This window comes from Garra rufa, chromosome 4 (assembly GCF_049309525.1).
Source record: "Garra rufa chromosome 4, GarRuf1.0, whole genome shotgun sequence".
Taxonomy (NCBI): domain Eukaryota; kingdom Metazoa; phylum Chordata; class Actinopteri; order Cypriniformes; family Cyprinidae; genus Garra; species Garra rufa.
In genome coordinates, this window is record NC_133364.1 from 43,034,782 (window position 1) to 43,050,665 (window position 15,884).

At 37.7% G+C, this 15,884-nt stretch overlaps 1 protein-coding gene across 1 annotated transcript; it reads left to right on the forward strand.

The window, feature by feature from the left end:
- Positions 1–8,879: 8,879 nt before the first annotated feature.
- Positions 8,880–10,957, forward strand: LOC141333358 (zinc finger BED domain-containing protein 4-like). The gene is made up of 2 exons (XM_073838341.1): positions 8,880–10,037; positions 10,350–10,957. The coding sequence occupies exons 1-2, from the start codon at positions 8,880–8,882 to the stop codon at positions 10,587–10,589; spliced, it is 1,398 nt and encodes a 465-aa protein (XP_073694442.1). The 3' UTR covers positions 10,590–10,957.
- The last annotated feature ends 4,927 nt before the right edge of the window (positions 10,958–15,884 follow it).

A 15,884-nucleotide genomic window follows, 5' to 3' on the forward strand; every position in this document is an offset into this window, starting at 1 on the left:
ATAGTAACAATGAACATCATTTCTAATAAGCAACTCACTGAATGACTCAACTGGTTCACTGCTTGACATAGTAAACTATTTTTTGGATACATATTTGTTAAAACTAAACTATCAGATCTGTTTGTCAATGAAAAGTCACTAGCATAAAAATTATACAAGTTATGTATGTAAAAACCAATAACATGTAACGAGCAAATTACACCATTTACAGGCCTGTTAATCGACAGGAAAGCAGGACATTATTAATCCCACATACACTGAATGGGATTTCGGCAGCCTCGGTCTAATTAAAAGTTTATATAACATCAGTGGTTTATATTAAAGTTTACAATACGGCTAGGCTAGCATGAGCATAGTCAGATGCGAGCGACAAGCAGTCAACGTTACTATGGTAGAAGTAAAAATAATTAAAAAAAAATGAATACTGTATAGTGTATCGTGGGTAAATTTCAAACTAGACTAAAAATAAGGTATAACATTTTAATTTAGGATTTTAAAAGTTAACTTAACGTTACCACAGACCGCATCCAGAACTAAGCTACGTTAACATTAACCAAACAGGGCATTTATTTATTAAATTAATATAGAAAACCTCCAAAAACACAAAACACTACTTATCTTACGTGTCATCTAAAGTTATATCAGCAAAAAATTATGAATAAGAGTAGATTTTAAGCGCTTACCTTTTCCTTCTCGTCCGTCTTCTGGAAGTTGACCGTTAATGACGGAGAGACGGGCACGTGCACGGGGCACTTACGCAGCACTCAGAAAGTGACGTGCGCTGGTTTTAACCATGGTTTTAACCTTAACATTTGTCCCGTTCCCCCTTTCAATAAACCATTCACAACCACAAATTATCACCATTTGCTAAGCAAACTATTTGGTTTTTGTTTTGCCATTAATTTGATGACAAACATTTCTATATTTTAAATGACGGGTTATACTTATATAATAATTAATTCCATCATGCAAAATGCTTGACGAAATCAGTATATTCCCCATATTATAGGCTATTAAAACGGTTTACAGCTTTAAAAATAAGCTTAATACATGTAGTGCAATAATATGAAAAGTTAGTTGGAGACCTGCTGACCACGTCGCTATAACGTTTCCCACGCGACCAACCAGCGACGTCTTTTAAGGACGTGCCTACGACGTTTCTGGGACGTTAGCCAAAATTCAAAAATATGGAACGTTACCACAACGTCCTCACGACGTTGTCATAAAGTAATGTCGCGCTGACCAAATGACGACCAACTGGCGACGTCCTCACAACGTACTGTGTTTGCTGGGTTAGAATTAATTTGATCTTTTACAGTAATGGAAAATGTAATATTGATCAACAAATTCTTGAGTCGATTCAAGAGTTTGAAATTTTCCGAAATTCATTCCAGTCCTCTCCTGTAATGTGAATACCAAGATACTGGAGTTTTAAGAATATCACAAATGCTCTGTAATTTATCATGAATGGAACACACCTTACAGTTGCTTAAATTTAGATAGCTATACTACTTGAAAAAGCTCAACTGTACTAATAGTTTTGGAGTTTAACAGCTTTGGAATTCATGCCTTCAGTACCTCTTATACCTTATTATTTAGATTAGTTTTCTAATGTAAAATGCTAAGTGTTAGCGCACAAGACTTTTATTTTGTTTTGGCGATATGACGTCATAAGGCTGCACCGCTCCTGTGTGTTTGATTCGGCTGAAGAAAGGCATGTACTTTTAATCGTTTAAAGTGTTTAAACAAACAGCTCATAATTACTCATCTACTGACATTAATGAAGGTCGTTTTGTGTGAGTAAAGCACATCTGCACAAGCAACAGAAAATGTGCGTTTGTATTCGCCCCCTAATCAGTTTATCAGAAAGACGAATTCAGTCACTGGAGAAACGTTTTTTTTTTTTCGAAACACGAGTCAACTGAATCAATATCACAAATAATTCACTGTTTTGAATCACGGCACACTGACGACATCTGCTGCTCAAAACACTGGAAATGCAGCGAGAACAACTAACATGAGCAAGACAACTATTACAAACCAGCTGCAAATATTTCCTGATAAAACTTTCGTGAGTAAAGCGCATCCTCATATTAATAATAGGTAACGTGCGTCTCATTTCGCTCCTTATATCTTGAATCAGTAACTTACATCGTTTAAGTACGGGAAGAACTGAGAGAAACTGATAATCCGAATCATCTGAACCGAATCATTCGTAAAATTATTCAGTGATTCGAAGCGCTCGAATCAGCGCACGCTGACTACAAACTAGAACAAACACAAACATGTGCAATTACAACTGCAAATGTTTTAATTAATAAACATGTAATCTATTTAATATATATAAAGTATATACATGTATAAGTATATACATCATAAATACCTAATATTATCGTTTATATATAATTTAATCAGAACATTTAACTCCATTATTTATTACTCTGACTGACTCCATTACCAGTGCACTCACTACTGTTCTAAGGAGCTGATTGGGACACACTTAGAGATTAAGTTTTCATGTATGCTTTTAATATTTGTGAATTATTTTCATCTTAAACAGGACAAAGTGTCCAAACACACAGAAAAACTCCTGCTGAAGCAACTGTGACATCGTGACACACTATTAAAAATATGGCATTTATTAAAGAGGAGACTGAAGACCTTAAGATTGAAGAAACATTCACAGTCAAACATGAAGATACTGAGGAACAAACAGGTTGGTTTTCATTCACACTCATTTGATCCAAAAATTAATGATATTTATAATGAATGTCATAAAATGTTACTGTAATTTTCTTTGCACAAACTGAGGTAGATGCAATCTTGTTGGTGGTTTTACCCTTGGTAGTTCGGCTTGAATCAACAGAGTTAGCTGAGGTGCATGGTGTCTTGTTAAGTGATGAAGCGGTGTAGCCTGGCAAAGCTCACAAACAGCATTTGTTTATCTAATTTATTACACCCTGACTTTTTTTAAAACCGAATTGCACCCACATATCAGCTCTGAAAGCAAGAGGAGCTTTTATGTTTCCTGCGATTCTTGCTCCCACTTTTGAGACATTGGCTGTATGTATATGAAGGGCAACTGTTATCTTTAAAACAGTGGAAGCGGAGGTTGTTTGACACAAATGAACTTATTTGATGAAATGTTACTGTTTTGTTTTTTTTAAATCCATTTAAAACATGATTTATTTAAGAAAGTAGACTTAGAGTTGCAGAACTCATTGGCCCGGTTTCACAGACAGGGTTTAGACTAAGCCAAGATTAGGCCAAAGTTGAATTAGGACATTTAAGCAATTTTCATAAATGTGATTAGAATAAAAACATTACTGGTGTGCATCTTGAGACAAAACAAAGGCACTAATATATTTTAGGATCAATCAGTGCAATTTTATTTTAGTTGAAACAACTCAGATTTACATTTTAGTCTAGGACTAGGCTTAAGCCTTGTCTGTGAAACCGGGGGATTGAGTTTATGCTGAATTTAAGTAATTAACAGCTCTAGTTCTAGTTCTAAAGTAGTTTGTCACTTTTTATTATTTATGGATGGATTATATGCCATGTCTTTTTCATTTGTATGTTTAATTTTATGCTTTTCCTAAATGCCTATTCATATCAATAGGCCTATGAAATGGTGCATAAACTTTTTTTGCAAACTTAAAAGGAAGAGTTGGCAAATAAGTCAGTGATTGCACTGGTTCTGATAGTGTTATTCACTCGGTCCACGTGAGCAATGATGTACATCCCTGTCCACAAGACGAAGGGAAGGGAGTAAACTAGTTGAATGCTGTACTAGAATATCCTTGGTTTAGCAAAGAAAAAACACTATTCTGTTGGCTTATATTGACAGGCTAGAAATTACTATTATAAAGTTTTAAATAGGTTTTTAAAGTATTTATCTTAAATGCATTGATTCGCTTCAGGAGGCCTTTATCTACCCCCTAGAGCTGTGTGGCACACTTTTATGATGGCTAGATGTGCTATATTGAACTTCAATTTGATTAATAATAATAATATAATGCTTTGTTTAAAGGCATCTTTCAAAACAGTCAAGGACATCATACAGTTGAGTGCTAATCATAAAAATCAAGACCACAATACAACAGCTGTTTAACATTACATAATTTAAATTTATAATAATTTAGCTTATTTAAACAAGTAAGTGTTAAGACATGATTTAAATGTAGTCAGACTGTCACTGTCATATAGATTGTGGAGAGAAATCCAAAGATGAGGAGCAGCATAGCTAAATGCCCAGGCCCCTATAGTGACTAAACGAACAGAAGGTACAACAAGGGAAAGAGGATCTAAGAGTGCGCTTCGGGGTGCAAATATGAAGCAAGTCCAGGGCTCTCAAGTTTTGGAAAAAGTTTGGAGTGAGATTTTATCTGTTAGGAGAGGAGCCACTCAAATATTTGCAGCAGCGGCCCCTCGGCCCCACGCAATTCTCTCCAGTTTTTGGTAAAAGTTCAACTATCTATTGTTCATAATTAACCAGCACAAAATAAAAATATATAACAACTGGTAGATCTGATAAGTCAAATTCATAAAAATAAAATGTTTTAAATATTTCAAAAATGCATGTGTATCAAAAGTAAAAAAATTAATTTGGCCCTAAACGAGCAAACTAAACAGCAGAGCTCAATGCACATACTGTAAACATAGAGGAGGATTGCAGAACTTGCTCATAGCATGTATGTCAATCTGTGTGTGTGTTTGTGAAAGAGAGAGGGTACATATTTCAGCTTACTAATGTCATTTTGTATTTCAAGTGTTTATTGCACACTTTGATGCCTTGATGACAGTGGTAGGGGCTTGAACTTAGCTAGAGTAATTAGTTACATGTAATTGAATTTAAAACGACATTTAACTAATCTGTTACAGTTACTGAGAAATTAAAAATATAGATAAAAAAAAGTTACTTTTAAAAATGTTTACAATTACAAAGTGGGTTACATGTAAATATTTTGATTGATTTATTTCCCAAATCGCATTGACTGCTTTAAAATAAGAGACACCACTGTTTCAGGAGTTAAACAGAGGTGCTAAAGATTTTGTGGTGGCTGTGTTTTAAAATTAAACTATTATAATCTTAATTCAAGTGATAAAGGATTTTGTAAAATTGACAGTAATTAGTGTTGAGTTCTACTGTAAGGTAAACCTGCCTGCTTAAAAAGTTTTTAAAAGGATTAACAGTTGAAAACATTCCTTAGAAATGTAGTAATCAAATGTAATGTTACATTACCTCTAAAGCAACTGAAATAGTTACACTACTTTTAAATTACATTTTAATTAGGGAAATTTAATCTGAAGCCTATTACAGCCTATTTCCAAAATAACCTTCCCAACAATGTTGATACATTTGTGTTTTGAAATATATAAAACTATTTATTTGGATGAATTTGTCTGTCTTTTTAACAGATTTACCAATTATCTTGTCTTTTCCTAAATTTCAGGCCCACAATGAGTTAAAGCTGTTGAAGAACTAATAGTTTTGCACAAATTTGGCTATAATCCCCAACATCAGTTCTCACTATCTTTGATCACAGGCAAGTGATTTTGTCTAGTAATCGTAAAATGGAATAAATAAAAAAATAAATAAAAATAAATATGTAAAACCCTGCTGCATTTATTTAGTTTCTAGTAAATACAAATCGTCACCTTAGAATTATAAGGTTCTATCTGACATTTTTGTCAAAATTGAGTTATTCACATATTCTTATTCTGTGACAATTTATTTACATTATTTGATGTTTCTTTTGTAAGCTATGTACATTTTGGGGCCTTTTTTTAGAAAACAAAAATGGTTCTATATACAGAAGTCTATGGAATGCATAAACTTTGAAGCTCAATTTCTCGAAAGTGCTCAGAATGCAGATAGAACCTTATAATTCTAAAGTGACGAAATGGCAACGTCCGCTCCGAGACCGCAACGCGACCACCTCCTCAACTGTACTAAACTCTTCCACTGCGAGAGAAAGCCGCAGCCCCGCAACGATTCCACCGCTGGCCTTGTCCCATGTGTGCACGTCTACGTTGCCTAGTGACGAATGTGATTGTAGCGGGATCACGTAATATACCAGAAATCAGCAAATTCAAATTTTTGGGCTGGTAGGTGCCATTTAACTCTCAAGACAGCTATGAGCTTGGAAGAGTACTTCTCTCTGCAAAGCCTGCACCTCGTCCATTTACACCATATAGCGGGACGCTCACGGTGAATGCTTGAGACTTGAGAGCCCTGCAATTCAGAGAGATATTAAGGTACAAGATTATGAAGAGCTTTAAAAGTGAGAAGCAGAACCTTGTACTCTACTCAATATTTAACGGGAAGCCAGTTCAGTTAAACCGGAGATGCTCGGTTTTGAAGAAATAAAAATAATATTCAGTGCTTGTTTTTCTGAGGTCACTCAGCCCCCCACATGCTCTAAATTTACCCCAAGTAGCCGGGGTTGTTTGTGCTTCGTTTGTGCTGCTTTGGTTATTAAAATATTAGATATCTATTTATAGAGATTGAACTTTTTTGAGTTAGTACAAGACATGTCATATCCTGCTGCCAACATCAATTTCCCCCATAGTTATCTAGACCTTATGCACTCTATCACCTTTTTCCTCCAGTGCGATGCCCCTGGGTAAAAGACAGATGCTTTACGTGTCTAAATGCTTAGTTGTCTATTGCTTTGTGCCATTAAACTGGAGTTGATTTGCATTTGTCTCTTTAGCCTTAGATCTGATGGTGCTTAAAAAGGAGAGAGAAGTGCTAATCAAAATGGAAGAGAAAGTCCATATGGAGCTTCACTCTGGAGAGAAGCCTCACACCTGCCAACACTGCGGAAAGCGTTTTTCTGAGACCCGCGATCTTAAAAGACACATAAGAATACACACTGGAGAGAAACCTTACGCGTGCCTTCAGTGTGGAAACTGTTTCAACCGAAAAGGAACTCTTAACAGGCACATGAGAATTCACACAGGAGAGAAACCTTTCACATGCCAACAATGTGGAAAAAGTTTCAACCGAAAAGGAACTCTTAACAAGCACATGAGAGTTCACACTGGAGAATAGCCACTCTGGAACAAGTTCTGAATGTAAAACACAGGGATGCAAAAGGTGTGCTTTTAGGCAGATGCTGGCTTTTTTTACGGCTGTGTGGGGGACATGTGTGAATCGTGCAGATCGGGGGTGGGGGGGGTACATTGGAGTGTCAGATTATAATTTCATCATAGGAAATTCTGTATTAAAATGACTAAATCAGTAAACGCCGTTACAGTCCTAGAAACATATGAAACTGACTCAAAAACAGTGAGTCAGAAAGCTTCGCACGTCAGCCAATTGGCTGCGCCCTATTATCTGCTGACGGCTGCTCTTATAGAGGATGGATACCCGACCCAAGCCCAACGGTACCCAACGGGCCGGGCCAGGTTCGGACAGATATTTAGAAAGGATGCTCTGGTTCGGGTTGGGCTCGGTCACATCAGTGCGATAACGCCGGTTTCACACTGCACGCGTAAGCAGGACGTAAGCAGCGCTTATCTTTTCGGCGCCCATGTTAACAGATTAGAGCATTCAAACCGCACGCAAAGGCAGCGCGGCAGCCCGTACCTCTGTTGACATCCTTGTATAAAAATGTCCAGCTCTACAGAAAAAAACCCCAGATATTTTGTGTAACATTAAACACCGTATCTACTTTTGATTAGAAAACAATGAAAGGTAGTATCTAACAAAAAACCCTTTATTTAGCTTGAAGCAAACAATGACACTTCAGTTTTTAAGTTGACATTTGCTTTAATTGTAAGTGATTTTTTCTGCTATCATCAAAAGTATGATATTAAAATGTAAATAGCACTGAATGTTCATTACAACAAGCAATAAATAGTCATATTTCAGAAACACCAACTTGTAGCTTGTTAATTGAAGATGCAGGACAGCCACCTCCCAGCTAACAATTATTGGTTCCCAGAACGTTCCCTTTAGGTTAGGGAATGTTCTGTGAACCTACTGGGAATGTTTTCTTTGGGTTAGGGGAACATTCTTAGGATGTTGCGGGAACGTTCCCAGTAGCTTCCCAGAACGTTCCCCTAGCCTAAAGGCAACATTCTATTTTCCGTAAAGAAAACTTTCCTGGATAACCAATAGGGAACATTCTATTTATGTTCCTAGAAGGTTCTCTGAAAGCTCTCTGATGGTTCCCAAAACATTCTCCTAACCTCTTCACTCCAGTGCCGCTTCTGCACATCAGCACTCCTGTGTCCCGGAGTAAGCGGCATGGAAGGCGGACCGATGTGAATCTCAATAATCACTTCTACACACCATGTCTTGTTTTAAACTATTGTTTAATCATTACTAGGGATGCACGATATATCGGCCGATGTTTGTCATTTTTTTAACCTATCGGCATCTGTCCGATGTGTAAAATTGGGCCGATAACCACAACCTATGTGTAGCCATCTAGTTGCTGTGTCGGGAGAGGGAGGGGGAGGGTTATTTGGTCGTGTGTATGTGTTTGGGCACGTGAGACGCGACAGTGTCAGTGTCAAAGGCAGCACAGGATTGTGGGATGTTAAACTGAAGAGGAGAAAAGAATGTCAGCGGTGTGGGCGTTTTTCACGGTGTCGAAAGAAGACCCTCGAAAAGCAGTTTGCAACATCTGCAAAGTCGAGGTAATGCGAGGAGGGTGCCGCGTCAAGTCATTCAACACCACAAATGTAATATGTCATTTGAAAAACTGCCACCCAGACCTACACAAACAATTGCAGGAAAAAAATGCTGCCAACATTAGCCAGCAGGCAAAAACGAAAGCAGCTGCAGCTGGGAGTCCGATACAGCAGGTACTTGACAAGACCAAGCAATTTGCCAAGGACCAATAAGATCAATAACCAACAAGGTAATGGAAATGATTGCTCTTGACGACCAGCCTTTTTCCATAGTGGAGAACCGGGGATTTCGGCGGTTGATAGAGCTTATTGAACCCCGCTACAGTCTGCCAAGTCCGCGCTACTTTTCCGACGTCTCCCTCCCTGCTTTGTACGAAGTCGTGGCCACGCATATCCACAAATTGTTGGACAATGTGACTGACATTAGCTTCACGACGGATATATGGAGCTCGGATATAAGTCAGATGAGTATGTTGAGCCTTACTGCTCAGTGGATTAATGAAAACTTTGAACTGAAGAGAGCTGTTTTACATGCTCAAAAGTTTGCAGGATCGCATACAGGAGTCGCCATCGCTGGCGCATTTGACTGCATGTTTGCTACGTGGAAAATTAAAAAAGACAATGTACATGTTGTGCTTCGTGACAATGCGCGGAATATGCAGAAAGCAATGGAGGAGTGCGGCGTTAAAAGCCTGGGCTGCATGGCTCACACGCTCGGTACCTCTCGGCTGAGAGACATACAGCAAGAGTTAGGCATGAAAACCATGATGCTACAACAAGATGTGGCGACCAGATGGAATAGTACTTTTCTTATGATGAGAAGTCTACTGGATCAGAAGCGCGCACTTGGTGTGTATGGAGCAGATCATGAGCTGCCTTCATGTTTAAGTGCACATCAGTGGGGCCTCATTGAAAACATGACCACGCTTCTCACTCCATTTAGGCAATTAACGAGGGAGATCAGCTCACATCAGGCAACTACTGCGGACGTGATACTGTCTGTTGTGGCACTGAAACGTTTGCTGAGCAAGACAGCTGACACAGACAGTGGGGTCCGCACAGCTCTACTGGAAGCTGTGAACGAGCGATTTGGAAGCGCCTTCTCTGAGCCGCTTTACTACTTGGCAACGATCCTTGACCCGTGGTACAAAGACCGTTATTTTGACACAGTCACCAAGCAAGCAGCTGTAAAGATGCTCCAGCAGCAAGTGGACAAAGTGACGCACAGCGACAGCGCTACAGAGACACCGGACACAGAAGAACCGCAAGAGAAGAACATAAGAACAAGTGACGATGGTGGAAAGTCCCTGCTTGACATGCATGACGAAATTCTGGAGGAAAACCTGACCATGGAACAGCAGGCAGGCCTGTCAAGCCACACAAGTCTGCAGGTATAGTATTATCTGACCCAGTCTTTAATTCAAATAACGAAGTCTTTTGTGCAGTTCTTTTTTATTATTATTGATGTGCTGTGAATTCTACAGAGTTACTAAAATAATACATTTAATTAAATGAAAAAGCTAATTGCTATAAAGAATATTGTTTAGTAATACTTCTCTGCCCCCTTGGGGTTGACCTTAAGCACTGGTCATCTCCTCAGAACAAAGTTCAGCAAAGCTCTTAAGGGGAGGAGGACAGTAATATCTAGACTGCTGGTTATTAATCAGACATGAATAGTAATACACTTGTCTACATTCCTGTAGGTGCATGGCTATCTTTGTGAGCCCCTTATCCCCAGAAATGAGAGCCCACTGCAGTATTGGAAAAGCAACATGTCTCGCTTTCCTGCCCTGGCTAAAGCAGCACGCAAGTACCTTTCAGCTCCATGTACAAGTGTGGACAGCGAACGTCTCTTCTCTGCTGGATCACATATTGTTGATGAAAAGAGAAACAGGATCCAGTGTGAGAAAGCAGAAATGCTTCTGCCTTTGGTGATTAAGTAGGCCTGGACTATAACTTACTGCAGTGTTAGGTGGAAACCCTGTTTGTTTGGGACATTTACTTTTGAGTAAATTGTTGCTGCATTAAGTTGGAGAATGTTAAAGACCACCATGTCTTTTGAATTACAGTTATGTCACAGTTCTCATTTTTGTTTGAATATTTTTTTATAAATGGTTCTTAAAATTGACTTGTTTTTTATGTTTGCTTGGTAGACCTTGTTTCAGGGTTTGGACATTTGCATTTAAATAAAAATGTGCACGAACAGTCAGGATATGTGTTGGATATTTATTTTGATTTAGCCTTTTTCTCAAATTTGAGTTTAACTGGAGTGCACAGAGCTGAAAACATGTTGCCATGAATACTGGCATGCTTGATGGTAAAAGTGCAAAAAGTTGGTTACTTATGTTTTAAGATAGCCCTGTAACTTTTATTTGGAAATAAAATACATTCTGAAAATAAAGGAAGAAATTAAGTATGTACAAACTTTTATCATCTAAGAAACATTTTTTAAAAACTCATATCGATATCGGTCATCGGCCATAGCAGAAAAATTAATATCGGATATCGATATCGGCCAAAATGTTCATATCGGTGCATCCCAAATCATTACAGATAATCAGAGCACATTTACCCATCATAAGGAGCATTAAATGAGACTGAATCATCCTATACTATGTTAGATCCTATACTATGTTAATGTAAGACGTAGAAGTACCATACCATAAAACAACCCAGATTTTGTTTATTAAAGCACCAAATAACATGACTTCAACAAAATATTCGATTTAAAAAATATATATTTTATTTTTTACAGACATTAAACGAATATCATTTATTTGACTTTAACTAGGGTAACATTACATTCATTTCTTACCACTGAATTAACGATGATGTACTTCCCTCTTCTGGTCACTAAACGAAAACGTCTCGGTTAACATCTTGTTTTCTTCGATAAGACGGTTCAAATCTACCTAAAATAACGATATTTACTCTCGTATATATATTTATATTAGTTAAAAGTAATTATCCATTAAAGAGATCAATCAACAAACATTAGTCAGTAAAACGGAATGACCGTTATTTTTTTTAATTACACGAGCGCGTCGATTTATCTGAAGACAGAAGAAAGCGATTGATGGGAAAAAAAAGTGTGTGCTGGAGTAAAGAAATAAACTGTTTATAATATGATTTTCAGACACTTAACCTTGGCTTATTTTAGCTATAAAATTAAAATTATATTATCATTATAATGCGGTTTGACCACTTTTATGTAATTTATTAAGAGCTTATTTCGGACATTAGATTCTAGTTTGTTTATGATGAAAAAAAATAGTTCCAGTCAACTTAGCATTTAATATGCTTTGATACAGCACTCTGTAAACAGCCACTCCTTTCAGTAAGGACCTTCTGTGACTTACTCTCTGTGTGTCAATGATTGTCTTCTGGACTATTGCAAAGTCAGCAGTCTTCCGCATTATTGTGGTTTCAAAGAACAAGAGATACCCTAAATTTATACTGTAGGGATGGTCATTTAATGAAACTCAAATGTAAATATTCTAATATTTTGAGATACTGGATTTTTGACTTTCATGAGCTGCTCTAATCATCAAAATGAAACCAAAAAAACTTTTGAAATGTTTTACTTTATATGTAATGAATCTGCAATATATGAAAGTTTCCCTTTTTGGTAACACTTTATTTTGATGGTCCATCTGTTGACACTCTACTAGTTATCAGTATTAATTTAGTTGCATGTCAACAGTGCATCAGTTGACATTCAACAACATTGTTTCAACAGACAAGCAACATACATTAAACTAACTGCCTGTAGATTATAAAGTGCATGTTAGTTTCTAATTTATAGATTTTACAAAAAGTGCATATTGACTGTCAGTATGTCTTTTGCAACATGTTATTAACTAATAGTCAGCTAACTTTCTGTAGATTGTGTTACCATCTTCTAAATTGTCTACCATCTTATTAAAATTAATCTGTCAGTTGATAGTCTACAGCAGGGTTCCTCAAGTCTTACCCTGGAGGTCCAATGCGCTGCAGAGTTTAACTCCAACCCTGATGAAACTCACCTACCTGTGATTCTCTAATGATCCTGAAGACCTTGATTAGCATTCTCAGGTGTGTTTGATTAGGGTTAGAGCTAAACTCTGCAGTGCATTGGACCTCCAGGGTAAGATTTGAGGATCCCTGGTCTACAGTCATGTCAACATATGATCAACAGCATATTATATCATCCTTACTTAAGAGCCTCAAATACATCAAATGAAAAATTACTTAACCATGAAGGAGAATGTTTTGGAAAGTGATTTTGTGCCTCTCTGTGGTGGTACAATAAGGCGTCTTTCACTAGAGGATCTCAGACTTCTGGAGGGAGTGTAGATGCGTAGTAGTGAATGGAGGTAGGCCGGTGATGAGCCGGTGGCTGTCCTATAGGCCAGCATCAGTGTCTTGAATTTGATGCGTGCTGTAACCGGTAGCCAGTGCAGGGATATGAAGAGAGGTGTGACATGGGCCTTCTTGGGCTCATTGAAGACGAGCCGTGCTGCTGCATTCTGAATCATTTGTAGAGGCCTGATTGTACATGCTGGAAGACCAGCTAAAAGAGCATTGCAGTAGTCCAGCCTGGAAATGACCAGGGCCTGGACGAGGAGTTGTGCAGCATGCTCTGTTAGGAAGGGCCTGATCTTTCTGATGTTGTGCAATGCAAACCTGCAGGATCTAGCAGTTTTAGCTATGTGGTCTTTAAAAGTCAATTGGTCTTCAAAGATTACACCCAGATTTCTGGCTGAAGTCGATGGAGTAATTGTTGATGAACCTAACTGGATGGAGAAGTCATGTTGTAAAGTTGGAGTGGCGGGAAAGAGAAGGAGCTCAGTCTTAGCTAGATTGAGCTGAAGATGGTGTTCCTTCATCCATGCAGAGATATCCACCAGGCAGCCAGAGATCCTTGCAGCTACTGATGGATCATCTGGTTTGAAAGAAAGATAGAGCTGTGTGTCATCAGCATAGCAATGGTAGGAGAAGCCATGTGCCTGTATGATGGGGCCCAGAGATGTGGTATATATGGAGAAGAGGAGGGGTCCAAGAACTGATCCCTGAGGAACCCCAGTGACCAGTTGATGAGCTTTGGAAACCTCCCTTCCCCAGGCCACTCTGAAATACCTACCAGAGAGGTAGGATTTGAACCAGCGAAGTGAAGTCCCTGTGATGCCCAACGATGAGAGGGTGGACAAGAGGATCTGGTGATTCACCGTGTCAAAGGCTGCAGATAGGTCCAGCAAGATGAGTACTGATGATTTGCAGGGCTTCAGTGACAGACAGTAGTGTCTGAAGAACATCGGATAACCAAGGGTTTATCGGAGCAGCCCGTGCTGGCCTGGAGGAGAGAGGGCATATATCATCTAGCCAAGAAGTAAGAGTGGAGCATAACGTGTCGGTTGCTGCATTAGTATCCAGGGATGTGAAGTGGGTAGGAGAGGGAAGAGAGGAGGATACTGAGGAAGAAAGATGGGAGGGTGAGAGAGAGCTGATTCTGATTTATAAGATCGTACAATAAGTTATGTAAAACCATCACAATCATTCTGTACCTTCAGATGATGTTTGATGTTCTTAAGCCAATCCGCTGAGTAGATTTGTTTCTCCATACCAGTGTCAGTCTCACTATCATAGTAATGCTCCTTAAAAAATCTAGCCTATAACCTCAGTCTTTGAATAATTTAAAGAATCCTTTGAACCAGAGCTTTTAGAGAATTGTAAGACTGAACATTCATAACCCCACATAGGATTGTAATCTGTATAAGAGCAACAGGTGATAAACAGTATCATGGTTTAAAGAATTAATTAGTGCCTGTGATTAGTGCCCTGACATATAGCGCAACTGTGCTTCCGGCCGGCCTGGGTTTAAATCCCGACCCCAGGACCTTTGCTGAGCATGCTCCCCCCTCTCTACTCAACACCTTCCTGTCAGTCTCCACTGTCTTGTTGAAAAAAGCATGAAAAGCCAAATAAAAAAGTATAACAAATTTAAAGTCACAGAGTCACCTGCATCAGTAGCAACTAAAATATAATTTATCACTATCAGCAGACTCAATGCTATGAATAGACTTAAAACCTGACTGAAAATTTTCAGCCCCAAAATAACTTTTTCTAGTACCTTGAAGATTAAAAGAAACACAGAAATAAGCAAATACTTACTTAAAATAGACTGTAATAATTAATGCAAAATATAATTATTTTGGTCAAAATTTAATCACAGCTTTAAAAAAAAGCAAACAGATAAATAAAAAATTTAAAATGAATATATTTTGCTTAAAGTGTGAATAAATACAAATGTGAAATCATGGTAAGTGTCACCTTTGGTCTTTATTGATGCTTCTGCTTCTTGTCTTATTGGTGTCTTTGTTTCTGCTGATCAATACCTGAGTTAAATGTGAATGTAGCGACTGAATCTCTGTGATAATGAGTGTTATTATGCTGATTGTCGCTGAAACTCTGGGCAAATTCCTGTAACTGCTGTTCATCATCAACCTCAATGTACTGTTTTATTCCAACAGCAAACAAGGACATGTTTCAATAGAAAAAAACATATTTTTGTGTGTCATAAATATTCAAATATATTGGCAATACTTGAAATAGTATGTGTAATATGTAGATCATAAAACTAAACAAATGAAAACATAGTGTAAATATCTCTGAATTGAAGAAAGTTGAGCAAATATAGAGACATATGGTGCATTTGAAACCCCATCAACAAAGTTTCATCTGGACAACGTTTAGTGTTATGAATGTGTTTTATATATATATATATATATATATATATATATATATATATATATATATATATATATATATTTAGGCATGTCATTGAAAATTACTGCAGTAATGCAACATTTAAGACATGTCAGAATTACCTGGAATCCTTGTTAGCTAACACATATTAGATATTGCTGACACTTTCTAGACAATTTAATGCATTGATGAAAGACTATTTGTTGCAAAGTTTGATTATTTAGTACTTTCCCATATCAAGATTTGGAAAATGCAATGCAATGTCTGTTGTTGGTTTGGTAGACGTCACATCCACTGCTGCTCTAAGCTCTGGATCAGCTGCTGTGCGTGGTGCTGAACACCATTACAAGTCAAATCAAGAATCATGTCAGACCAGATTAAACACATATTTTAAAAATGTAATGAAACTTTTAAATACGATAACTAAAAATCATGATTATTTTAGAAAAATTTCAAGTTTAGGTTAAGTTAATGAAAAGATTCAGTTTAGTTAT